The sequence below is a fragment of the Pyxicephalus adspersus genome, chromosome 10, assembly GCF_032062135.1.
Source record: "Pyxicephalus adspersus chromosome 10, UCB_Pads_2.0, whole genome shotgun sequence".
NCBI classification, from domain to species: domain Eukaryota; kingdom Metazoa; phylum Chordata; class Amphibia; order Anura; family Pyxicephalidae; genus Pyxicephalus; species Pyxicephalus adspersus.
In genome coordinates, this window is record NC_092867.1 from 35,436,596 (window position 1) to 35,463,895 (window position 27,300).

Below are 27,300 nucleotides of genomic sequence, written 5' to 3' on the forward strand. Positions count from 1 at the left end.
GAATCAGAAGGCCGTTCTCGCTTATGTTTTCGAGATCGAACTTAATATTCTTGTCCGCTCATCCCTACTGATGTGTAGAAAGCTTAGAAGAGTCAAGAATGAGCTTTTTAGCATAGTATTGCTTTTTGTGCCACTACTTGGGAGATTCACCTCCATTATTTTTTCTGGTGGCCATTGTCAAAAAAGTCAAGTGAGTGGTGAGGGAAAATTTTCAAATGGTGACACCCGTTGTGGGGACAGATATCTGGCATGAATTTTGTTCATTTCCTATTCCTATTATGTATTTAGGACAGGAACTGCAACAAAATCTCCTTGGGGGAGTACAGACAGCCAAAAATACCCTGATGGGGGCTTTTAATACTTCCCTGCTTAATGCAGAAGTAAACAAAAATGATTTGGCTGGACATATGATATAGACATGAATGTGTGTGTGTGTGTGTGTATATATACATATATATATATAATTTTTTTTTAATCTATATAAAGTTATTGAATATAACACTATTTAGGCTTTCTGTAATCATTTGCACCACAACCCCCGCAGCATTTTAAGTACTGAGATTAGCTCATCAGTGCGCTTATGCATATTCATTACCCATAAAGAAAGCTAAGGAAGGTCTTTCATTATTCATTGTTTCCTAAATACAGTAGAAAAAAATTAGAAGGTACCCAGTGGAGAGAGAGAGGATGGATGTTTAAGGACAGGGGCCATATTAGAAATGCAGGATTTGAGTAGTTCAGAAAGAATTGGGTTAAGCAGTTTAGAAAGGGAAATTATCCTGGACAGAAAAGTTGGTATACAGAAATAGTAAAAAAAAAAATTTACCGTATTACTCGGAGGTTTTAGAAGAATAGAATATGTCTAAGTTTTTTTATTATTATTTTAAGCAGACTTTATTTTCAGAACCCTAATAAAGGAGGATCCCTAGAATACTACCCACAATGCATTGATCCAAAACAAACTAGAGATTACTATCTGTTTGGCACACTCTGTCTAATCCAACAATGCAGAAAGCTTGCCAAGCTATTAGTTATGTCTCCCATTGAAGAAAATAATTTTAGGCCATTTTTGTTTCAGGTCATAGGTTCACTAGAAAGTATACGGGTAGTATGAACCATGAATCAAGCCCCTGGAACCGGTATCTTTAAAATAATGTCAGCATTTGGTAACCTTTACATGTTCATTTAAAGGCCAATAGAACTGCAACATGTTTTGTGATAAATATCACTAAATACGTACACTTTGTAGTTTATGTACCTATAAATCTTTTTTTGGACAGGTAGGATTTTGAATTTTTGGTTGGCTTCTCCAAATGCTACTTTCACATAAACAATTCAAATAATAGGTGCAGAAGCCATTGAGAGTTTTTTAAAAGGTTAACTGGAGCTTTGGACCTTAAAACAAGCGTTTGTACAACCTTAACCAACATGGCTAAGAATGTAAGACTGTTGAGACTATTACAAGGCTGCTATTGCAGATCACCTTTTGAAAATGCCAGTTCCTGGTTGTTTCGCAGGCCTATAGGCTTCAGTAGTATTGGAGTGAATATCTTGACAAACACTATACAGATCAGGAAAGTTGTAGAAAATCAGCACTGCTTATCTGCTTTATCTGTGTCTAGGACATGAGTGCTAAGCCTAGGGCTTTTCGCTTCCCATTGAAAACCTGCTACTGATGTAACCACAGCTGTAAAGTGTTTAGGACCTAAGCTTGAAGCAATGGCAAGCAAGCCAAAGACTAAAAGCAGACTTTTAAAATGGATGGAAAAAAGCATAAGTGAGTTGGATCAGAGAAGTATAAACGGTACAGGTTACTTGAGCTGAATATAAAACAGAAAAGTCTATGTAGTGGACCAAAAGACCTGGAAAAGTGTGCATTAAAATAGAGCATCAGAATAAAGTATGGAATCTTGTTAACCTAGTCAGAAAAGAGTGAACATGAGTAGGATCTTATCTGCTAGAGAAACAATTCAAAAATGTTTGACATTGTTTATTTCTTGGGTTTTTAAATTAAAGCAACGTGCAAAATGTACAAATGGCCAAGTAAGGGGATCAGATGCTGAAGAAGAACTTCAGTGTCATGTTTAACCATTCTCAACTTTTTTAACATGGGGAAATAACCTTTAGGTCTTGGAAAAGCCTGCTCTAATTAATATATTTACAGCTCATAGTACATTATCATGGTGGTGAGTGGGAAAAATGCCTCTTACATTGCTGGCCAGTGCAAAGAATGTCATGCTTACAGATAGGTCACTTAAGCTGACCTGAAAGGCACAAACTGCTCATTGCTCAAGGAACCCCTAGCAATGTCTGGAGGGAAGTCTAGGATAGAATCACTGGTCGTGTTTGTTCAGAACCTCTATGAAGTCTATGGCCCATCAGGTGTTATCACCTGATTGTTGGAAGGGAATAAAACCAGATTGGTCCTTATTAAGTAAATGGAGAAGAAATGCTGTCAGTCTATCGACTAATGTACAGAAAAAATTCAAATTAAGTAATAATAAAAAAGATGTTAAGTGCAAGCATTCCATAGTGTGGCATGTCCATCTATGCAAACTGATTCTAACCCTGGTAATAATAATTTATGTATTGGAAAGTTTTAGGTAAAGCAGAGGATTTTTTTGTGTTGTGCTTTATTATTTTAGATGTAAAGCCTAATTTACAAATGTGTTATTTCTATTTCTGTGTTTTCTTTTCATTTACCCAAACTTAATTTAGCAATCTTGAAAAATGTATACATTAACTGTAAGTAATGAATTCTTCCACATAACAATAAACAGACATAAAGTTGTGTAGAATAAGCAGAAGAGTTGGTAAACACTTTCTGTCAAGCTTAGTTTTGTGACCTGAATTTAGCAGTACTTGTCAAGTTCAGTTTTACTTCACCAAGCCCCAGAACTTCCAGAGCAAGGGCGTGTAGCTTGTCACATTTGCATATAAACTATTACTATGGGAAGGCTGACACATACTATACATTTGAATGAATGGTTCTTCCAAATACAAGAATGAAGAAAAGCACAAAGTGCAGGTTTATCTGTAGCATTTGGGCTCAACAAGGAATGTGTATCACTTGTGCAGGATGGACGCTAATTAGCAAACGCTAATCATTTTCTTTTCCACAGTTGTTATCTTTCTATTTGTGTGTATATAATTTCTAATGCACAACGTGTTTTTCTTTTCAAAGTCAATAAGTGGCTTACTGGCATAATTTCATAATTTGGTTTAAGGAAAAAATGTCCATCAAGTACAAGTAGATGTTCAGTAGCTGTTTATCATCTAAAACACTAATGACTGTTTTTTGTTTATTTCTTTTTCAGACTACAACAAAAATGCAAAGCGCTTATAGTGAATCTGAATTTATTGCACCTTTCCGTTTATACTTTAATCAAATGAATGTAACCGATTTGCTATAACGTGGAACATGGCTCAAACAAGTGGAGTTGTGCGCTTCCTTCCGGAAGGAGATTGCATACTTTCATCTCCAAGACTGCTCAGAGAAGTTGAAGGGAAACCATGGATGCAGTCCTTCAATTCTGGTGTAGCTTTCAGTCCTCAGCGTTGTTTCACTCCAGACCTCAACTCTAGGCGAATTCAAGTACTAAGAAAGAGCCTTACACCTGAAGCTAGACGCGCTCACCTAGGAATGTATAATAGCACAGGGTCATTGGTTTGCAATGTTTCAGATGTGGCATATAAGTCTGGAAGGGTCACCGCACCCTGTAGCCCACTGAGAAGCAGTCCTTTATACTCTCCAGGTAGCAGGAGACAGTTTGTGCTTCCTCAGGCCATGGGACAAAGTTCTATTGTAACGTTTACATTTGTCAAGAAATCCAGTGTACAGACATTAAATGGGATTCAGGCAGAGTCTGACAACAACCCAAATACTCTACAGGAAGGCAAACCCCAGAATGCAGAATGCTCTGCTAACACTGCCACTGAACCAGGAGCATGCCTTGGAGAAAACATGGAGACAACAGATGCTAACAGGAATAGTGAAAGAATCGGCTCACCACAGCATACGACTTCTCCCCAAGGGGAGAGAGCACAGCTGGTGTCTGACAATCCTCAAACATGCCAGGGGCTATTAGACAGTGAATTACATAGAGGGATTTCCAGCACTGTCGGTGGGTTAGACTGTTGCCTGAGCCCACATAGTGATTCTCCTAATAAACGTGTTAATGCAAGGAGTCTTTCGGCAATCATTAGATCATCTTTGGATAAACCCTTGAGTCCTACCCAAAGTCCCTTGCTCCGAAGGCATGCAGGAGATTCTAATTTCTGCAAAGATGAGCTTACATCAGCAACTCCAGAAGGACATAATGAACAATTGCTAAGAAGTCCAGGGAGAATAGAGCTTAACCAGCAGGTACTAGTTTTGATTTCTTGACCCAGCCCTAATAAATGAAATTTGTCATTGTTTCAATCTGTATATCTGTGGTGTATTTTTCTCTAATATTTTTAGGCAGACACATGGGCATATCCAAAGGAGGCATCTCTACATGCACAGAAGATTGCAAAGGCAAAATGGGAGTTCTTCTATGGGTCTCCAGAATCGCAAAGAACTGGTAAGATATATGGTAAAATGCTAAGGTTTTTTGGGAGCATGTTTTGCTTACATGGCAGCTTTATTTAGTGAAATGTGAAACATATTTTTCTAAAGCCTAAAAATGGAAAGGCCACCATGTATTTTGTTTTATCTCAAGTTTTTAGATTTACAATTGACTAGTAAAGCCTGAAGAAGAAAAGTTAAAAATCCTAATAGCTAACTTATGTAAATGTAACCTAATTCTTTTACATTTTAAACCAACACAAGTTTTATAGGAGCAACAATAAAGCTGAGCACCCAGCAAATATACCAAAACATAAGACATTGCAGTTACACATTTACTAAAATGACCAAATGTATTTTTAAAAATAGATACCAATAGGGATCAGACGCAAGTGTGTTAAATATACTGACAGGGAAAAGGTTAACAGTGATGTACTGAATAATAAGCTTTCAGCTTGAAAGTATGGATCCATCCTGCTTTGTAAAAACAGGTAAGGTTGGGAGTGTAATGGTAAAAAGGATTTTTTTGGGCACTCGGGGTCCCTTAGTAACAAATGAGAAGCAGTTAAATGCCACAGCCTACCTTGGTATTTTTGCAGACCATGTCCATACCTTCAAAGCCACAGTGTATTTATCTTCTGATGGCTACTTCAGGCAGGATAACACATCATATCTCAAGGCTCATATAAATATTGTTTCTGACTGTGACATGACTGTTCACTATACTCAAATGGCCTCTACAGTCATCAGAGCACCTTTTGGATATGATGAAACTGGAGACCTGTATCGTGAATGTGCGAACCTGCAGCAACTGTGTGATACTATCATACCAGTATAGATCAAAATACCTGTGGGATGTTTCAAGCACCTTTTTCAAGGAATAAGGAATTATGGGGGTTCTAAAGGCAAAAGGAGATCCAGCCCAGTACTTGAAAGGCATACCTAATAAGATGGCTGATAAATCTATATATTGGTGTGTACCTTATACTAATCAGGGTTACATCTTTTCTTTTATTTGATGTACTATGTATGATGTTATATCATGGTACTTTCCTGTAAAGAACAGGAATTTGTAGGGCATCATCTTAAACATAATTCCATATATAGAACAACGATTAAATACAAAAATGCAAAAACCTTTTTTCACAAAATATATTTTTTTTGTATAAAAAGAATTGTAAGTATATGTAACACTATCACACTGTTCAATTTAAAATATCACTTGTTTTATAATAACAGACAAAACATAAATATCTGTAATACATGTGCAAATATAAATTTATGGGTAGGATTAGATCCCCTCTACCAGCAGGTAAGTGTATAGAACAATAGAAATATCTATGGCATCCACATCATTATTTAAATATAATCAGAGATAGTATAATATAAATGTTTTTGTGACACCAGTAAATGCATAACAGTATCACCTTTCCTGGTTACACATTCATAGGTCTTGCATTTTCTACCTAATTGTTTTATTTGTGGAAATATGTTTAAGATTATCCCTATTCTTTGAACCATTTTTCCGGTGAACTCCTCCACTAGTACATAAAAACAGGGATTGACATATTTTATACACAATCCCAACTTCCTATTAAATAAAAAAGGAAAATCTGAAATGAAATTAGTCAAAAGAAAACCCTTTTTTAAAAATTATAGAGTTTATAAATGCCAGAAACTAAAAACAGCTGACTACATATAAATTAGATACGAGAGCTCAGGAGAAATAGGATGAAAACAAAAATGTAGCAAATGATTTTAAGAAACTCATTCCAGGTCTGCTTTTCCAGCAGTCGAGAGCTTTATTAAATCAAGCCCATTATCTTTAGTTATAGCGAATATCCAGTCCAGTCCTGTTTAATTTCCTCTAATTTTTGTGAACACAAGGTAGAATACAGTTTGTTAAATTGCCATGCAGTGGAAACCAAACCCCATGTGCCATGTTCTGGTAAATACTCATTTATCTTATTTTTAAAGGTTTTTGGACTTTTAGGAATATGTTTTAGTTGTTGATAAAAATTAGAGTGGTTGTAAGTTTTTAAGGATGGAGTGGGCTTAACTTTGCCTCTGACATTAAGGAAAGCTACTTTCAACTATATTGGGCCTAACTATGTACCAAAAAAAGGTTAAATGCAAAGGGATGGTGTTGGTTGTGGCATAGATAACCTGTTAACCTAATTTAAGCTATGGCCCCTAATTCAGTAAATGTATCCCCCTATAACTTAACAGTGAAAGTTGAAATGTGAAAAATCCACAGATAGTTGAATGAGAGAGTGTCTGCTCTATAGGTGTTTTCTCTGTGCTCTATTTGGAAATTCCATATTACTATGTCATACAAATCTTAAGGGTACATTTTATAATACATTTTTAAAAGAAGAAAAAAAGTATTTATTCAAAAGGTTTTATAGAAATTGTGAAAAAAGGAAAACTTTGGGTGAAAAAATTGACTGAAAGGCCAGGGTATTTAAAACTGAACTTGTAGCGATGTCTTTTAATGCCATTATTTGTCCAACTTTTATACAAATTGCACTTTTAGTTATTTTTCTATTTTTTTTACTATAAGCTACCAGTCATTTGAGATATCTCTCAGTAACAAGAAATATTATTCCTACATGGTATTTGTTTAGCAGAAATAGAAAAGCTGTAAAAAAAGGAATTTAATTTATTGACCTACATTTGAATATAGAGATTGGTAAAACAAATATTCAGCTTTCTAAGTGCACATTTCATTTTTCAGCAGTACAACCACCTGAGAATTTCTCACCTCCATGTTCACCCATAAGTCCTGGCAGTTCAAGGATCACCCATAGCTCAACAGAACCTGATGTGTGCGAGCATAGTCTTTTCCACGTGGAGGTTGAAATCGAGAAAACCCCTTCGTCTGATCAGATACCACAAGTCTGTGAGACAGGCATTATACGCAGAACTATCAAATACTCTGACACCGACTTGGATTCTGTGCCACTGAGGTGCTATCGGGAAACCAATATTGATGATATACTGGCAGAAAATGAAGGTTTGGATTCAGCCATTGGCAGCCAAAAAGATAGTGAGAGCAACAGGAGCATTACGGATACCAGTGCAGAGAAACAAGAACAGCAAGAAGAGGTTGTAGTTCCTGAGATTCCTGGGTTTCCAAGTGATGTGGTTCAAGACAATGCTGATGAGGATGAAGATGAAGTGTTTGAACCGGCAAAGATAGGAGAAATGAAGAGGTAAAAAACTACTATTGATTTGTTACAATCAGAATAGTCTTAAGTAATGGTTTATGAGGTAGAAAAAAGTACTTTGTTGGCAAAATATTTTGTTTACCAGGTATCCAGAAAATTTTCAACCAAGCTAATTTGTCCCAATGTGAATTTTATCTGAAACTAAACTAGAGAAATTTAAAACAAATACATTTTATGCCTTTCCTGTGATTATCACGTTAATATTATTGTAACCAATCTTAAATACAAATGTAATACATATACATACATATTGTGAGGATAGAAAATAATTTTAACATATTAAAAACCAAGCTCCCCAGCAGAGTTCCTATTTCCTAATTTGATAAAATCAGAGAAATGTAGTAAAGAGTCATATTCTTTGGAATCTTTTGCAGAGATTACAGTACTCCCCCTTGACAAAACCTTCAATGACTTACCAGGTTGGGTATCTACTTCATTCATTGGGTAATCCAAGATACTCCCTTAGAGATTTACATGATAATGTAAATAATATTGCCTGTGTAGTTCATGACATTATTTAGTAATATCTGACACAGATCAGGCCTGCTGTAACCTGTCTCCATCTTGTTTGATCTTAGGTTAGCATTACAGGCTGATCGCTGAGAATTTTTATACCTGCTTTTAAAAGAATGATATATTAGTCTTGAAAAATCACTTTTGTTTTTTTTGTTTTTCATTTTTGGACTGGACTTTCTCAACCATAATTCAGTGTAATCCTATGTTTATTTTAGGTAAAGTTCCTTAGGCAGTAAGCAATAGCCAATTTACCTCCCTCCTAATGCTGTCCTACACTCAGCGGGCTGACCGCACTCAGTAGAGTCTGGGAATAGTAGTGAATTTATCTCTTTGCTGTATCATCATCTCTTAGATAAGTAGTCACTAATAATATTAGTCTTTTAGACTTCCTGTAAGCATGGGGTTTGTACCACTAATCACAATGGCCCTCTACTCCACCAGTGTATTTTGTCTGCTAATTTCAAATTTAGGTTGGCATTCTTCCACCCACTGGCCACTTATGTAAGAGGGTCTCTTCCCAATGACCACCATTGTACAGGGATGTTTTCCTATTGACTAAAAATATATATTCTTTATACTCTTCTTGTAATGACTAACAGTGTAAGGGGACATTATTAGTTCATTACTTGTCTAACTGAACACTTCACTGACTATTCGAAAAAGGGCGCATTTCTTTATTGAGAGAAGTTTCAGGGGACACTACAAATGCCACTGCTTTCTTTTCTAGTCATTATTTTACTTATTGTTTTTTTTTTTTTATTGGTGTTATTTTGTTGTATAAGGTAGTGTTGAAAAATGATTCTGCTTGGGTTTCTAATAATCAAGATAGTACCTACTAGAGCTGTGGGTTGGACCACTCATTCTGCATAAAGTGAATTGGCTTTAATGAAAACTTCTGCACAGTCAAAGTTTAGTTTTTTTTTTTCATGCTGAATTTCTACAAAAGTCTGGGAAAAATCTAAGGGCACAAACATTTGAATAAAAATATACATGCATCCTGTTTCTTGACATTTTTTGTTTTGCTTGAAATTCAACTTTAAAATGTAAAACATGTTAGCTAATTGGAATGAGGATAGGAGTCGAGCAGCAGGCTAGGGTCTGGTGGAAAGAGCAAAAAAAAGTCCCACAGCAGCATTAATGATAGATTGTATAGCCAAGAGTCTTGTTAGTTGCAGATTAGATAGCAAGGTGTTTCAGTAGTCTAGGCAGGAAATGATAAGGAACATGGGCAGGACTTTTGAGGGTCTGTGTAGATAAGAAGGTCTTATTTTAAAGATGTTCTGTAATTTAATGCAACAGGATTTAAGAGCTGGGCAAAATAACAGTACCAGTTACAATTAGTGATGACATGGACCAACATGCAGTGCTCAGTTTGTCTCTCTGTTTTGTATTCCTGCATATATAGCAAAATTATTTTGCTTTTGCACATGACAGTATTTAAAGTAAAGTACACCATCACTTGGAATGCATGCAACAACTTATGGGAGATAAATTTTACTTGCTGTAGTCTTTGTGCCTTACACATTATCATTGTTAGATAAGAATATGTCCAAACCTGTATCTTTCTTTCTTTTACAATACTTTTTAGTATTCATTGTCGATCTGTTTAAATTGAGTGTTTTTTTGTTTTTTTTTTGCAGTAGCAGGTCCCATGATTAACATAATGTGTTTATAAAATATTCCTTCCCCCCCCCAGATATTTCCAGACATTGTAATGGTGAAGTCATGCATATGTCTTTTTTTTATCTTCTTAGGGAGGCTATACCGACCCCCTTGCGATCTCCATTGACAATCCGTCTGTGTCATCGTCTGTCAGAAGATGGCATGGACTCATTTAGCAAGCATTTTGAGAGCATCATGGAATCTCACAGAGCTAAGGGTACATCATATTCAAGCCTGGATTCCATTGACATCCTCTCTTCTTCAGTACAAAACCAGAACAGTTTTTTTACATTTGATCTTCCCACTTTGACCTCAGAAACCCAGAAGCAGATCTGCAAAAATGCTCAGCTTATTGAAGACAACTTTGCACCCTTGGCTCACCTAGAGCTGGACTCTGGGACAAGTTCAACCACTGACTCAGCCTGGAGTGAGAAGGAAGAAGATATAGTACATGCCATAGGAGCAGAGAAAGACAAGTTGCACAGCCCTTCCCCATCTGAGGACAGCCTGGTCATTGCTGATGCCATTATACACAGGTAGGCTATTGGTTTCTCACAAAAACAGTCATACACAAGGAAAACAAATTGTATAATACATTTTACAAAGATCCCTAGTTACTACATCCTTACTGCAGGCATGTTATTTGAAAGTGACAAAGTAAGCAAAGCCCTGTAGAAATGTACTATTACCATACATAAAGTCAAGTATTCTGTGTTTGTCTATGGAGTAATTCCATTCTCTTCCTATTTGATCTTACCATCTAGTGTAGATGCCATATCCCAAATCTAAACAGAACAACTTCTTTTGCATAGATTATTATCATAATATTTAGGCATCTCATTTAAACAACACAATTTTCAAATCATGCTAGCGAACAAACTATATTCTTAAAAAAACACAATGGTATAAATTATCACATACAACTAACAATAGTAAATTGATTTACAGCCACATGATATAAATTCTCATGAAGTGTATATTAGTCATTGTGTTTCGCAGACCAAATAGATCTAATAGTTGCTGGCATGATTTTAAAAGTGTGTCCCTAGAAATATATGCTAAAAAAGTTGTTCATTGTTTGTCTACTTAAAGTGCACAACTAGTGAATTAATAACACTTTTGGATAAATCTTTGAGATATGCCTGAAACAGATAATCTGACTAAAAAAAGGCTGGTAAAAGTACAAGTAGAAGGTACTAAAATTTTTATATTTAGTATACATATCTGCATTTTTTTGAATATGACTTATAAATATGACTGATAAATCATTTTAATTTCATGGTACCTAAATAGGTGCCCTTTTTATAGTGGTTTAAGCTAAATACAGTTTTCAAATTAGGTGATTTTGTAATTTACTCCAAAAAAATGTGCATTAAATGTTTTTTAAAAAATACTGTCATGTGGCGGGTGGTTTGAACTTTCCTTGGGAAACATAAGCTTTGAGCTCCTGAACACTTGACAGCTATGCCTAGAAATATTAAGGAAAAGCTTATCTTGTATGTGAGACCCAGGAAATGTTGTGGCTTATGCTCCTATCAAAACTATTGGTAACAGATGCAGGCTGGGACAACCTGGCACCGATTCCATCCTTCCCTATAAAAAAGCCACCTTTTGTTGAAGTTCTTTTGACTTTCCCTGGTGGTCATGATACCCAAGTGAAGTCTGCACGTCTGATCGCTAGCGTGGGTATGTTCTCTTAGCTCTTTCTTTTGCCAAGAATCGCTGCCAGGCTACTCCGCTTATTCATGCAACTTTGGAAACTCTTTGTTGAACCCTTTTTTCTTATCCATCATGACTCATTTTTGTGTTTTTCCTTTATTTGCCTTAACAATATGTCTTTAAAGTATCCTGGTGAGTGTTTGTCTGCTAGAAACACTCTTTAGCACTTTATGCTGTGTCGCTAGCTGATTTGTTTTTCCAGCTGGAAATTTATGGTATCATGTAATTTCCCAGGAAGGTGGTAGATGGTCTTCACCTTTTTCTTTCTATTTATTTGCTCTCTGTTGGTTTGGGGAGATGGTGGAAGTTTTGGAGGACTGCAGCTGACATGATTGTTCACTAAGTGCTTACACCTTGACATGATTGACATTTTTTTTCTTTTTACTATAATATTTCATCTTATGATTAGTCTAGTAAGACATAAGGGATTTAAAATATTCCAGATTAAAATAATTTAGGGCAACCCGTGTGGTTTCAAATTTCATTGGAGTCCTTAATTTAATAAAAGCGACTTCGCATGTGCACTTACTGTGTTCCTAAAAATACCTGTTGATCCTGCTAGTAAAATCTACCTAATGCATCTTCCGGTGTGTCGGATATTCTGCATTGTTCCTGAAGTAAGAGATTCAATGGCATTCTTATGTGCCTGCTTGATAAAAAATGTTGCTTCAGTCTTTAAGCCTGTAAAATGTTATACAGAACCTCGTTACATAGAACAAGCCACGTGATGGCCAACTTATATATATATATATATATAACTATATAGAATATAGTTCAAAGGCACATAAAGATGTCATTGCTGCCCTTCATTCAAGACCGATGCATCATATCTGGCACAGGTAGGAAGTCATAAGTTCATTACAATACATCTGCAGAATATAAAAACTTTTAATGCATTTCACCCATCTCACAGCCCAGGCCAGGTTCTTCTCACTGCACTCTGGATTGACATCTCGGCTTCTGGATTGACATCTCGGCTTCTGTTGCTGACTCTTCCACTCTGAGATGCAGTGTCTGGGAGGGGGTTCACGTGGGACAAATGAAGGAGAATATTGATCATTCATGGAGAGCACACTTTCTGTTTACTTTGAGATTAAAACATTTTATGGTAGCTGGGTTTATAGTACAGAAGTTGTTTTTTTCAGTATTACTGTAATTCAAACATTGCAGAAGTCAGAACATTACACCATATATACTATTTTACACAGGTTCTATATAATACAGGAATTATTAGATCACCATTTCTGAAAAATAGGAGTATTTTGGACTTAAATCCTAACCAGTGATTTATTGGTGCAGTGCACATCCATATATTTCCGCTAGAGGGAGCTCTGACTGCAGGAACGCATTTACCTGCACTAGCTGTTGGCATCTTGTACTGGGGAAAAGAGCAGAGAATGCAGAACATAAACCAGACACTGCTCTAGTATTACAAATCATCACTATACATTTGTTTTTTATCATTTTGGATGTGTGTGACAAGATGTGTGTTTTGTTTTCTTGTGCTAATGTCATTCCTGAAGGGTTTTAAAGTAAACTGCATAAATGATTTAAACTCACGCAAATATATAATTGTCCCAATTGCTGCATTGATTTGGGGAAAGGTAATTGCCATCATAATTTTCAAAATGAATAAATATTACTGTGAATTAAACTCTTTTTTTTTTTTTAATCGAGTGTTTGGAGGTCCATAGAAAACAGATGATTTTATAGTAGGTCTCTCAAAACCAGTTTTGAATTTGTATAGCTGTGTCCCATATACATGACATATCTATTACAGATAATCGTGTCAGGTAATCGGAACAATCACTTGGTATTTAGTGACAAGATGGAACACTGTTTTGTTTACTGAGAAAGTGTAAATAAATTGTATAAAAACAATATAATTTGTATTTGGAAGCAAATTCAGTAAATATTAGAAAAATAATGGGTTGTTTTAATATAAAACAACAAAAAACATTGTATACATCAGAAAAAAACAAACAAAAATGGAAAGCCATAAGTCTTGTTTCTTAGTTTTTATTTTTTGGATTTCAGCATGAAATAAACTTCAATGTTCAACACATATATGTCATTAATTGTATACAGCTATGAAGATCTACATGTCCCAAGTAAAGCCTTGGCATATTTATAGCCTATTAGCAGCCAGAAAAAAGCCCAGATGTGAAATTCACATAACTATCAGGGCAATTTACACTGGTTGGTGTTCAGGGGGCATGTATGCCTAATGAGAGTTGAATGAAAATTGTCAGGTGCATCAGGCATGGCAGTGTATAGTCTGTGATTCTGCTAGCTCCCTGTACAATAGGTGTCGACAGACAGCAGACAGCTGTGGGATTAATTTGTAAATAGCAGCAGCTGGAAACATTACTCAGCATATGTCAAAGCACTTTGTTCCCTTGTGTCATAGTGTTACACATAGCCACCCAATTCTTACACAGCTGGGATGCGTGTGTGATAATTTTTTTATTTTTTTACTTACACCCACACAGTCATACTCACACTGTCAAATAAACACAGCCACATACGCACGACTGTAAAAATAGCCCCAGATGACACTGACCGCCAGCTTCGGAAAACTGATGTTTTTGTAGCTAGTGCAATTAGAAGATTGTTAGAAGGGAAACCTGGCCCTGTGTTAATAAGACACAGCTATGTTGCTGTTCAAAAGCTTTAATGACAATGCACTATTTATCTGCAGGGATGCATGCTTGTCCTAATATTTTTATTGTATTTTAAATACTAAATAAACTTTGACTTTAAGGCTATGTACACACGTCAGATGATTCTTGTCCGATATTAGACGAGAATCTGGCGTGTTTACAATGCTTGTTGTACGTGGTTCTGTGGTCCATCCTGGCTGGTCCACGGACAACAAACTATTGTAATGAAAGTGAAGGGGAGAGAGCGCAACGGGGTGCCGCTCCATTGTTTTCCTCTGTTCATAGAGCAGAATGGCGCTGTATGTACAGCACTCTTTCATGCATTGTTCAGTCTTTTGTCGTGGGAAAGGATTGTGAATGATCATTTCCAGTGACTATTGTTGCACATGTGTACCCAGCCCACAAATTTTGCCAATAATAAACAAGTCAGTACTGTTTTAAAAATAAACTCTGTTTTTTTATTGTTAGGCATATGTAGTGAAGTTTCCCAAAAAAAGACCCAAAAATGTCTTAGTGAAAGTCTATGGCTATGTACACGTCAGATAATCATGGCTTGAGACAAACAGCTACTCTTGGGCCAGAATCTGACATGTACAGCATTTACCCAAAGTTGTTTAAATAAACTTCATGGCAGATCCAACAATTGGGAACACCTACTATGCAAGATGAGGGAGGAGAGCTTGCTTTTTGCCTTTTTAATGAATGAAGGACTTGAATTAGAAAAGCGGATGTTTGTTCGGTTATAGAAAACAGCTAGAAATAATAATTGTGCTAAAGCAGTACCCCAAAAATTTATTTTTTATCTGGAGTTTCTTTGGAAAAGTAGTATCTAATATCCTTGTATATGAGCATGACTAGACACTGCTGTAGCTGTAGCCTCATAGCTATAGTGAATTTAAAACACTACTACCTCTAACTATTCATTTTTAGAAGATGAGCGAGAGAGAGAGATTTGGTGATGCCAATATTGTTTTGTGTACTTTCTCCCTGCTGGGGGCCAACTTCCAGCTCCTTTGTTATTATGTAGTACATGGTCACTAAATCTACACTCACTAGAGAGCAAGTGATGCTAACATTTTGCAAGCATTGTTCTGTATTCCCATGGCATTCTAATGTCCTGATCCAGGAACCCCTAGATCAGGGAAACTTTGAAATAACTTTCAGGTCTTTGGGGAACCCCTAACAATTATAACTTTATACACAGATCACCATACAGATGACCAAAGATAGTGTCAGGTATACTGACCTAGGAAGTCCAAATTGCTTATTGCTCAAGGAACCCCTAGCAACCTCAGGAGTAACCCTAGTTGAGAAACACTGATTTAACCAATGGTTGGTTATGTTGGCGGGCATCAAAAGTCTCTGCACTTTAGCTATTTGTTTGAGTTATTGGTTTTATACACATTTTAAAACTTGTCAGTTTTATTTTATATTGATTATATAGTTTTGTTAATATGTAACTAGTATACTTTCTTTTTTACTCCCATTCATTTGTGTCTTCAGGTGTATATTTTATCAAAGCAAGTTATTATTCCAGCCATTTTTTGGTAATTTTACCAATGGTTAAAAAGTTCCAACGCCTTTTTGTTTACTGCAAGCAAGATAACAGTCATGGTTGAAGTTCATGATGTTGTTGCTATGGAAACATGGAAACCGAGCAAACAATTTTCAACTGCAGTTTGCAATTAACTGGAAAGTGTCAAACATTTCATCAACACCCCCTTTAAAGGGGAGATAATCATATATTGTGTGTGTTTCTCAGGAAAAAAAAATAAGATGTGCAAAGATCCGCTATATTTAACAATATACAACAGATGATATTTGCTAGAAAATAAGTTCTTCCACGAACCTAACTGCTAATAACACGATGCTTGCATTTTAGGTTTTTGAATACTTTTTAACATTTCACTTAAGTTTGCTGTTTAGTAAGACATTTCCAGACATATATATTGAAAAACTTTTTAATTCACATATGTTTTTATTTAAAAACACACACATAGCAAAACATGGAGAGAGATGCTCTGTCATATAAGCATTTGGTGCTGACAAGAGGAGCGTTCAGGGCATTGACTCATCAATGTGCAGTAACTGTTTATTAGGTAACTAGCAGGATAGGGTGCTGCTTTGCTCCGCTTTCTGCAATAGAGGTCCAGGCACTTGCTGTTCTGGCAGCCAGAAAATCTGATTGTACAATCTTTATTGAGGCCTATATTAGCAATGTGTCCAGTCAGGAAGGTCCTTGCACTACAAGCTGTTGGTAGATCTAAATCAGTAAGTTAGATTGTTATGTATGTGGGTGGCAAAAAAGTAATGTTTCGGTCAAAGGTCAGATAATGAACTGGCATGAAAAATTATTAAAATGTTTCAATGGGAAATATCTTAAATTTAATTGGTCAATAATTACCCTTTTATTTTATATTCCAGATTCTTATCTGTTCTATACTAATTTTGAATATAAAGTATTTCTTTGTCTACATTTATAATTTGTGTTCCTCATGTAGTGAACCACCTCTTGGCAATATGGCATCAGATTTTGATTCGGAGATGGACAGCACTGAACGACTGGCTTTGGGCAGCACAGACACCTTGTCCAATGGGCATAAAGCAGATCAGGAAGCAGCTAAACGCTTGGCAAAGAGACTTTACAATCTTGATGGGTTCAAGAAAGCTGATGTAGCAAGGCACCTAGGGAAGAAGTACGTGTGGGTATTGTAAGAACTATATATAACAAAGATCTGTTACCCAGTATCTGTCATGTGGTGACACCTCGACTTCATCACTGATCAGCCCTAATGTTGTACTTCAGCAGTTCTTCAGTACTCCATGTCTACATTTGCAGTTTGCTTGCAACTGCATGCTTTTCAAGTGCACCAAATGTCATCAAACATCTGCCATTAATAATACAATTTCATTTGAGCACAGTGTTTGCAGATTGATGTTGAAATGCTTTTTACGATTAGCGGTTGAGTTAGGTAGTGGCAAAGCTATAGGGGGAAGCATCCAAACTTGGAGAAAACCTGTAACAAGGTTATAGACATTACAGTGTATTTACATATTATTAACAAGCAGTAAATTAGGTTAAAAAAAGAACCCTCACTGCTCTATATATCTAATAGTAAGCTGTAGCAACTTATCCTCAAAAATTCACAGCAGTGGAAAAGACATCTGGAACACTGCGGGAGGAGGCAGAGTGAGCTGAGCTGTAAAGACAACCAACTTGGATGACTTGGAGTGCTGTGAAAGTAAGGATAAATTGCTCCACATGAAATGCAGTTAGACAGGTCAGTGATAGCTTGTTTGTTTAAAAGTTCAGCTACTGCTTGTTTTTAATATGTTAATTTATTAGTGTCCATTCTGGCTTACTTGAAAACTGTTATGTCTACAACAAGGTGCAGATATTTCCTCACATCATTGCTGAACATAGAACAACAATATACACCTAAACTTTTCCAACATGGCAACATTAATTGGAATCACTGCAAAATTCAACAGATACAGGAAAGAACCCTAATCTGTACACAGGAGAAAAGTTGAGGTCAGATTAGTTTATAGGGTTGGACATATTGGGCCTGATTTATCAAAGCTCCCCAAGACTGGAGAAGATACACTATCATGGGTGAACCTAGGTAATCCAGCAAACCTGGAATTAATCTAGTCCAGGATTGAAAACATTTGCCAAATATTAGCAAATGATGTTAAGATTTCCATTCCAGGTTTGCTGGATCAATCTGGTTTACTCATAATAGTCTATCTTCTCCAGTCTTAAAGAGCTTTAACAGGCCGAATGTGTGAGCTGCTATACATTGGCCCCATCGCATGCATTGCAAATCATCCTTTACCCTAGAAAGCATTTAGAATTCTGATAAGAATGGGTCATTTTTAAGTAGCTGTGGAATAGTATAGGTCCAGTGATAATGCAATAACAAGCTTAGTGATAACCATATAAGTGAATGATATGCCAGAAAACAAAAACTAAAAAAATAACTAAGTAAAGTATTCTGTAGGTGTGCCATGAGTTCCTCGAGTAGTTTTACAGGCTTGTACAGTAAATGTTCTGTATACATATACATTCTCTATTAGCTAGGTTAAAGTAATGTAAAATGTGAAACTTGAAATTATCAAAAGTTCAATAAATTAGTATGTTAAATAATCCTGATGCCTGTAGAATAGATTTTTTTAAATGTTATATGCTATAATTGTCAGTGGAGCACATCACTTCCTCACATTCATTACAATATTTTGTCTTCCCTTGACATGCTTTTGTAAACTTGGTTGCATACCATTTTAGACCTGTGCATATGGTTTATGCCTCTCTCTTTCTTTATTACAAAAGGCCAGTAATCTTTTTGCTTTCAATTTCCAGCAATGAGTTCAGTAAGATGGTGGCAGAAGAATATTTGAAGTTTTTTGTCTTCACAGGAATGACTTTGGATCAAGCCCTCAGGTTTGTCTGTTTAAGATTTATCCTAATTTTGAAGAGTCAAATGCAGATAGGTAGTTCTGCTACATACCCTTTTTCCTGTCCCCTGTTTTTGTCTTCTGTTGCATCTTCAGAGGCATACAATCAATGGTCAGAGGTAATAAATCTACTTACATAGGGCATACACAAGGGCCTACAATAGGTGCTGGGAGAAAAGGAGAACCCATCAACATCTGCTTACACAGTGATTTATACAGGTGGCAATAGAAATTGTCAGCCGTGGTGGAGTATGATTACTTTTTAGTATTTCATACTACAGGGAGTCCCCGAGTTAAGGACATCCAACATAGGGACAACTCCTCTATACAAACAGGCTTCCCTGCGGGCTTGTGTGCAGGACAGAGGCTTGATGGGGTATAGGGGGGAGGGGGCGGTTCGCATGCCTTGCAGAATAAGTCTTTTGGTTGTAGCTCTTCAATGACCAAAGTAACTTGCACTTCAGATCACTGTGGTCTAAGCTTTGCTGCACGATTCAAACCCATGGCCTGGACAGAAGTTAAGAATAACAAGAAAGTCTTGCTCCTCTGCACTATGCCACTGAATTCTCTTTATCACAAATTACCAGAATCACAGAGTTGTATACGCCTGTATCCTGCAGTTGGACCACTTTTTACTCTGACCAGCTCACTCATTTGTGCTGTAAATGCTTCCTCAGTTGTAGACCATGCTTCCTTCCACTTCTTTGTTGCAAAGCCTTCCCAGCGGATTTCTTGTAATGAGTGCCAGCCCACTGCCCCTTCATCTGCCTTGACAGGCTACATTCAATAAACATTTTTGTACAATTTGTATCTAAATTTTCCACAAATAAATTAACAAATAATTTCAATGTATACATTTACCTAAACCTGAAGTATCTAATCAAAAACAGCCTAAGTTTCAGTTTCTTTATTCATGATATAATTTAAAAACCAAGCAATCAAAGCTGGCAGAAATAAACACACCCCAATGCCAATGGAATGGCATCTTACATTTTCCAATGCTTTTAAGGATCTGGCCATTCAAAATCCAGGAGACCATAAAAACCATGGCTGTAGACCATTTAATTCTATGCACTTATGTCTTTAATTGATTCACAACTGCCAAAAAAAAGGGAACTTGTGCTCTGCAAAAGCAAGGAACGGGTTTCATATAATGCCTAGCTCTGCTCCTGCATATACATACCTTGCTTTTTCCTTCCCCATTGCTCTGTTCAGTATTAGAAATAAATAGCAATATCCAGTTACCATATTACAATGTAACCTGTATAGTAAGCTTGCAAGCAGAGAAATCACACAGTTTAAAAAGATGTTCATGCAGTTTTTATTTTATTTTTACACACGCACTAAATGTATAAATAAACCATGTAATTTAATCATTGTCAAGCAAGACTACTAGGGATAAATTATAACACCGTTCACACCATAAAAAGCTATTGGTGTAGACATTAACAAACCAAAACATTTTGGTTAAATATTTCAGTTATTCATTTTCAGTTTGCCTATTTAGTCTATTTTCACACAAAGAATGACCAGTTATTTCCTCTAGAGCACTAGATAATAGGTACAAACAAATGGCAATAACAAAGTCTGTTTCTCATTTGTGCAGAAAGAAAGCAGTGCCCTCATCAGCTTCTGATAAATATTAAAAGATATGGTAAAATTCCCACCTGTTCCTACAGCAGGATGGAAATACCAAGGCTAGACTTGCATGACCACTGTTTCAAAACTATGTTTTGCCATTCATTCGTACTTATTTAAAATGTTTTCCTGGATTATGAATCGTGTTTATTTAAAGGTACAAATAAATTCCCATTCTCTATAAATATTTCAATGACTGTGATGAATATTTATGAAATATCCGCAGTCCACAAAACGCTGGCATTGTATTGAGTAATATTGTTTTGCTCGCTGTTTGGGAGTGCACAGAATTATAATGAGGTTTAGCAAAATCATAAACATTTTGCAAATGTATGTATTCCATTTGAAATGCTATGTATAGGTAAAGAATTCTTTATGCATAGCAGGAAAGATCATTTAAAGTATTAGTTTCCCATTATTTGGAAGACCATATGTAAAATGTGTGCCATTTTTTTAATGCTTGTTTCAAAAAAAATGTTTTGTGACACATTTTAGGAGTATAGGTGTAAGTTTTTCTGGATTTTTTAAAAACTTTTTTAATATTCCCTTTTCATTTGTTGAGGAAAAAGAAACCACCATCTGCATAGTACTGAAAACTGACATTCATAATAGTGCAGGCTGCTATTTTCTACATTGTAAATTAAGACATGCAAACTAGGAAGCAATACAAAAAAATGTTAAACCAGAATTTGTTTTATATTTTAAATTCTTCAAGTAGCCACCTTTTGCTTTAATGACATTTTTGCACACTCTTGCAGTTCTCTAATCAGCTCCATGGAGTAGTCACCTATAGTGGTTTTCCAACGGTTTTGAAGGAGTTCCCAGAATTGCTGCACACTTGTTGGTTGCTTTTCCTTAACTCTGTGGTCCGACATCATCCAAACTGAATTGGGTTTAGGTTGGGTGATTGTGGATGACAGATCACATGAGGCAACACTCCCCTTCTTGGTCAGGGAGCTACATAGCCTGGAAGTGGTAGCTGTGTAGCCATGTTAGTATATTCTGCCTTAAATTTGGAATTTTGAATAAATCACTAACAGTGTAACTAGCACAACACCCCTACACCATCACACCTCCTCATGTGAGAACCACATATACAAAGAAAACACACAGACTTGGTGAGTGTAACCAAAAATCACAAATTTGGACTGGAATAAACCAACGTTGAGATTTCTACTTTTCTAATCCCATTCTTTTTTTCCTGGCTCAAGCAATTCTCTTCTTTGTTGTTCTTTCTCTATAGTGCCTTCTTTGCACCAATTCCATCATTAAGGCCTGACTTACTCAGTCTCCTCTGAACAGATGATGTTGAGAGGTATTTGGTATTTGAACTCTATAAAGCATTATTGTGGGCTGTAATCTGAGGTACTGTTAATTTCCAGTGTTAAAAGCTAGTAATTCTGATGAATTTATCCTTTGCAGGAGAAGTAACTCTTGTTCTTCCTTTCTTGGGGCTTCCTTCATAAGAGGCAAGTTTCATCATAGTATCTGTTGTTTTTTGCAACTGCACTTGAGGATTCATTCAAAGTTTGTTAAATTTTCTGGATTGGATTTCTTTACAAACATTCACTTTATTAACTAAAACATGTTTTAAGAATTTGCTATCCTTTCAGTCACTGAACTAATATTTAGTTGTATAACCACTGTTTCTGACAGCTGCTGCACATCTGTGCTGCATGGATTCCACCAATTTCTGGCATCTGTGAACAGGTATTCCAGCCCAGAATGCTTGGACTATATTCCACAATTTTTCTGCATTTCTTGTTTTTGCCTCAGAAACTGCATTTTTGATGTCACCCCACAAGTTTCCTCTTGGATTAAGGTCCAGGGATTAAACTAGCTACTCCATAATCTCAATCTTGTTTGTCTGGAACTGAGACATTGCACATTTACTGGTGTGTTTGGGGTTGCTCTCTTGTTGAAATACCCATTTCAGGAGCATTTTCTTTTCGCCATAATGGAGCATGATCTTTTCAGGTATTTTGATGCATTAAAACTGATCCTTTTTTCCTGGTATTTGATAAATAGGCCCAACAACATAGTTTGAGAAATATTCCCACATCATGATGTTTGCACCACCATGCTTCACTGTTTTCACAGTGTACTGTGGCTTAAATTCAGTGTTGGGGGGGCTGTCCGGTCCCTTGTCCGGTAGGGGATTTTCAAACAGACCATCAGAGATGAGACAGTAGATCTTAATTAAGATTTATTGTTGCAACAGAGAAAACCAACTGCTTAGCATTTAAAACAAAGGAATTCTAACTAAAGTAAGGAAATACATCAATCTTTATAGGCATTCAGAATTACTCCTGTATGGGAGGGCTTAGGTCGTTATCTAGTTGTCATTAAGCAGATTCTCCAATAGTGTAATTAGAAGTCCAACTAAACTAACTAAGTCCAACTAAAAGTTCACAAGCAGTTAATGGGTTAGATAAACCATGTGTCTACATTTTTGGCACAGAAATGACTGTCCACCATCTTGGATTGTTGTTCCAGCTGGTGTTAACTGTAAGGGTGTCTTATCAGCCTTCAAGGCCATCCTGTGTTCAGCTTTCAGGGTGATCCAGGTGACTGTTTCTGTTGCAGGTGCTGCTCTCTTGAAACAATAAAAGCAAAACAAAGCAGTAACTATTCTTCATATAGGCAGAGTATATTTTATATGCTATATACAGACCCCCTATATTTTTATCAAAGGGGCATCTGAAAGACTGTCTGTAACCCCTAGACCCAAAACTTATTTCATCAGTGCATAATTGTTGGGTAATTTCTCTGTAGGCCATTCATTGTGTTCTTTGGCAAACTGTAACCTCATCAGCATGTGTCTTTTCCTCAACATTGGGACTTTGCGGGCACGTCTTGCTGATAGCTTGGTTTCACATAGACGTCTTCTAATTGTAACAGTACTCAATTTTAGACCTTCTTTGATTTTCCTGGAGCTGATCATTGGCTTTGCCATTTTGGCTATTCTTCTATCTATTTGAATCATAGTTTTTTGTTTTCTTCCATATTTATTTCTTTTCTTCACTTTCTGTAAAGAAATAACACAAATATTTCCAAATGTTTTATTTTGGAATATAATATGCAGTGTCCTTACGTATTTGCTGGTACAGAAAAAAAAGCTAATATACCAACTTTAAGCTTTATTCGCGTTTTTAAACATACTGCTGCTATTCTGAATACAGCTGTGCATCGGTCATTCCCCCTATTCTTCCTAGATAGATTGAACCTATTCAGTGCCTCAAGATAGCAAAATGTAGAACTGTGGGCATATCAATAAACAGTAAGTAGAGTAATCACCAAATGCAAGAATGCAGAACCAGAGGAATAGGCGTTTCAGAGGAAAATAAAGGGAAACAAGGGGAATAAACATAATGGGTCTAGTTTATTAAAGCTTAAAGACTGGTAAAGATAGATTATCATGAATGATCCAGCAAACCTGGAATGTATTTCTTAAACATAATTTGCTGTTAGTTTGCAAATGTTTTTCTGAACCAGTTCCATTTCAGGTTTGCTAGATTATCCAGGTTATCAGGGGAAGGGGGGGGGGGGCGCACTGGCCAGAGCTGCAGACCATGTCTTCTGCACAGACCGCAGGCTGATGGCGTTGGGAGGGTTTGTGTCTCTGGACCTGCGATGGCTCAGACCTGTGATGGGTGAGTGGGTGGGTTCTGGTATCATGACATCACTCTGGGAGAAGTTTCTTTGCGTTTGAGTGACACATGGCTCCACCTGCTTGTGCAGTCCGGAGTCCGTGAAATTAGTGGTCTGTGACTTCCAAAAGGTTAGCACCCACTGTGGTAAAGAACCTAATGCCAGTACAGTCTGATCTTGGGACACTCCCATCAGATGTGTACGAACCTAGTTCAGCTGAGCAAGCCTACAGCACCAGCATGGTAATAGTTCTTCTGTCTTTTAGTGCTTATGAAGGACATATGTTGTAAGCAGATGTGTTTTTTCCAAGTCCAAGAAAGGTAAATTACCTGCCAAGTTCTCTCTCCAATTCCTTAAAAAGTAGGGGAGTTTTAAGCTGCCCCAGTGTATCAGGAGCTATTTGATGGTATACTTGTCTGCCAGGGGCTACCTTATCCAGACAGAGACACTAAAATGTCATCAGTGAGGATAATGGGTGCAAAGTTTTGAATTTGTTGACAAAAAAAACCTGCGTGTACACCCACCCTTCCATTGGCCCCAAGCTTCACATCTAAACTTCCACAATAATCACACATCTGGTGTCATAAAAAACTCATAACATCTGGCGTCACTATCACCCACCCAGAATAAAAAGGAAGTTTCTCCCAAACAAAGGAAATTCTCCCAGTGGGATTAGATGAGACAGTGGAGGGAAGAAAGGACTTCTCTTAATGTTGTCCCACTAGTTTAATGTATGCCATGTAAGAGTAGAAGTGGTAAAATAAGACACCTTGTCATTGTTTTGGAAACCAAAGAGCATGTGCCAAGTCAAGTCATGCTAAAACCTTTTCCATACTTTGTCCACAAGGACCCCCACCTTGCTTCTTTGTGCTGTATCAGGCAGAAAATGCAGATTTAAGTTGAGAAAAAAAAGAATCTTGGCAGTTTATTAGACGATACCTTCAACAGGAACAGTACTCTAGAAAATATATTAATCACACCCAACTAGATGAAGGAAACTTTATTTGTATTTCAAACGTTTTATTGAAAATATTCAGAAATAAATTACAGCAGTTGTGTTGTACATGTATAAAGATATAACAGAACAAGTATTCCATACATTTATAAATTAACATTGCTTACATATGATAACAACAAATACATAAAAAAAATTCTCTTTAGCTGAATACGAATTAAAATAACAATGCCTCAATAAAACTGGCATGGCATTTAAACAGTTATATATGAGGGCTGAGGAGACCAGCAATAAACCAAAATGCCAAATTTGGCATACAAAAGACATAATGAGAGGAATGGCATTACAACTATTTAAACAAAAAGGAGACATTAATTATATCTATGTCAAATGTGCAGAATATTTCCTCAAAAAAAGTCAAAATATAGTCAAACTAAAGTGAATAAAAGTGAATACCTCACATAAGTACCACTAAAGGGAGGGTGTGGAGGAGGGAGACAAGAAGAGGGAAGGGTAGAGAACTCAAAAGTAGGAAAGATTCTCTCTGAAAAAGTAGTATTGAGAGTAGGCTATCCACGGGTCCCAGGTTTTTTAGAATTTATCCATGTTGTTTTGCAAGGTACAGGTTAATCTATCTTTTGTCATGATCCAGTTTAGTTTGTGTTTAGTAAAATCAAGTGGAATGACCGAGGCTTTCCAATTGCAAGCAATCGTGATGCAAGCTGCTAAGAAAATATATTTAACTAATCTGCAGTGAGGTTTAGGTACTGACTCTGGTAGTTTAGAGAACAAAGCACTCTCCGCTTTTCTCGGAATGCTGATTTGTGTAACAGAAAACGGCAAGTTTAAAATGCGAATCCAGGACCATTGGACTTTAGAAGTCCACCAAGCATGAAACATGGTGCCCAGCTATCCGCAGCCTCTGTAACACAGAGGAGAAATGGTAAGATTCAGTTTATTAATCCGGGTGGGCACCATATACCATCTCAGCAAGACCTAATAATTAGCTTCATTAAGGGACGTGTTTAAAGAAATTGAAGACATAGAGGCAGCCAAAGCTTGCCAATCTTGAACCTCCCATTCCTCTTTCAGATGTCCTATTGAGACATATACCACAATATTTTGTCATTTGGAAAAAGAGCTGCATAAACCACTGAAATTCTCCCCTTAGCATCAGTGATGGAACGGCATGACTTCTCAAATGTTGTACTAGTTTAGAATGGATAAATTACCTGATTTGGCAATAGTGAAACATTTCCGTGGTGGGGAGGAAAAATTTCTTCTGCAAGTGGGAACTACTAATGATATTTTTACCATCCAAAAAATCACCTATACAGAAAAATCCCTTATTGTGCCACCATACCTCACCCCCCTGTTCACATCCGGGGGGGAAAATCTGGGTTTTGCCATAATGGAGTCAAAGCTGCTGGGAATAAAGGGCTTGATTAGTTTTTTTACCATCCCACACAGAAAGGGCATAGGAGAGGGGGGGGGGACAAAGAATTGCGGGGCGTTTTTTTTACTCTAAGAATAGTTGGTCAGGACAGAGCTTCTAAGTCAGTCCATTGGGGTCTAGACTTCAAAAGAGTACATTGGCCCAGAGTACCATTCCATAACAATTTGAGTAACTTATTTTGTATATTGCTGAGCATCATTTTGGAAATTGCAATTAGCAGGGTGCAAAATAAATTCTAATTCTACCAAATTGCAATTCTACCAAACCATGACGGATGAGAGGATTGCGTTTTCTGTAAATCATTAACTAAGGTACGAAACATTGGGGGATAATTAGCTTTAAAAAGTGTCTGAAATGAAGGGGTAGTCTGAAGGCCCAGTTAAATTATGGTCTTGGGATTCCATTTAAATTCAAAATTTTGTTTAAGCAGAGATACCAGGTATTCGGGAAGTGAGAGGTTGAGGGCCTCTGATTTACTTTTATTTTGAGTCCTGAAGCCTCTGAAAAAATTGTAAGTTCTTTAAATAGGTTGGGGAAAGAAGTTAAAGTGATGTATAAAAGGCTATTGTCCGCAAACAAGCCACATTTATGTTCTGTAGAACCACACTGAATACCTTTAATGTCTTGGTTAAGTCCTATAGCTATAGCCAGGGGTTCAATAGCTAATACTAATATCCAACCAGGGTAAGAAAAAACCTCTATTGGAAATTTTAGCTGTGGGTGTGGAGTGTAGGGATGCCATCAGCCACATAAAGACTGGACCAAAACCAATTCACTGTAAAAAAGACATTAAGTAATCCCAT

The 27,300-nt window shown here is 36.7% G+C and overlaps 1 protein-coding gene across 5 annotated transcripts in view; it reads left to right on the forward strand.

Annotated features, from left to right (window-relative positions):
• PSD (pleckstrin and Sec7 domain containing) overlaps positions 1–27,300 on the forward strand; it is a 161,805-nt gene that overhangs the window by 44,081 nt on the left and 90,424 nt on the right. For 3 of the 5 annotated variants that reach the window (XM_072423879.1, XM_072423880.1, XM_072423878.1), the window contains 6 exons: positions 3,318–4,366; positions 4,463–4,565; positions 7,287–7,764; positions 10,050–10,493; positions 16,841–17,041; positions 18,703–18,783. In XM_072423879.1, coding sequence (XP_072279980.1) covers positions 3,422–4,366; positions 4,463–4,565; positions 7,287–7,764; positions 10,050–10,493; positions 16,841–17,041; positions 18,703–18,783 — 2,252 coding nt within the window. In that variant the 5' untranslated portion in view covers positions 3,318–3,421. The remainder of the gene's footprint in view (positions 1–3,317; positions 4,367–4,462; positions 4,566–7,286; positions 7,765–10,049; positions 10,494–16,840; positions 17,042–18,702; positions 18,784–27,300) is intronic. The other 2 variants (XM_072423882.1, XM_072423881.1) reach the window with 2 other exon arrangements.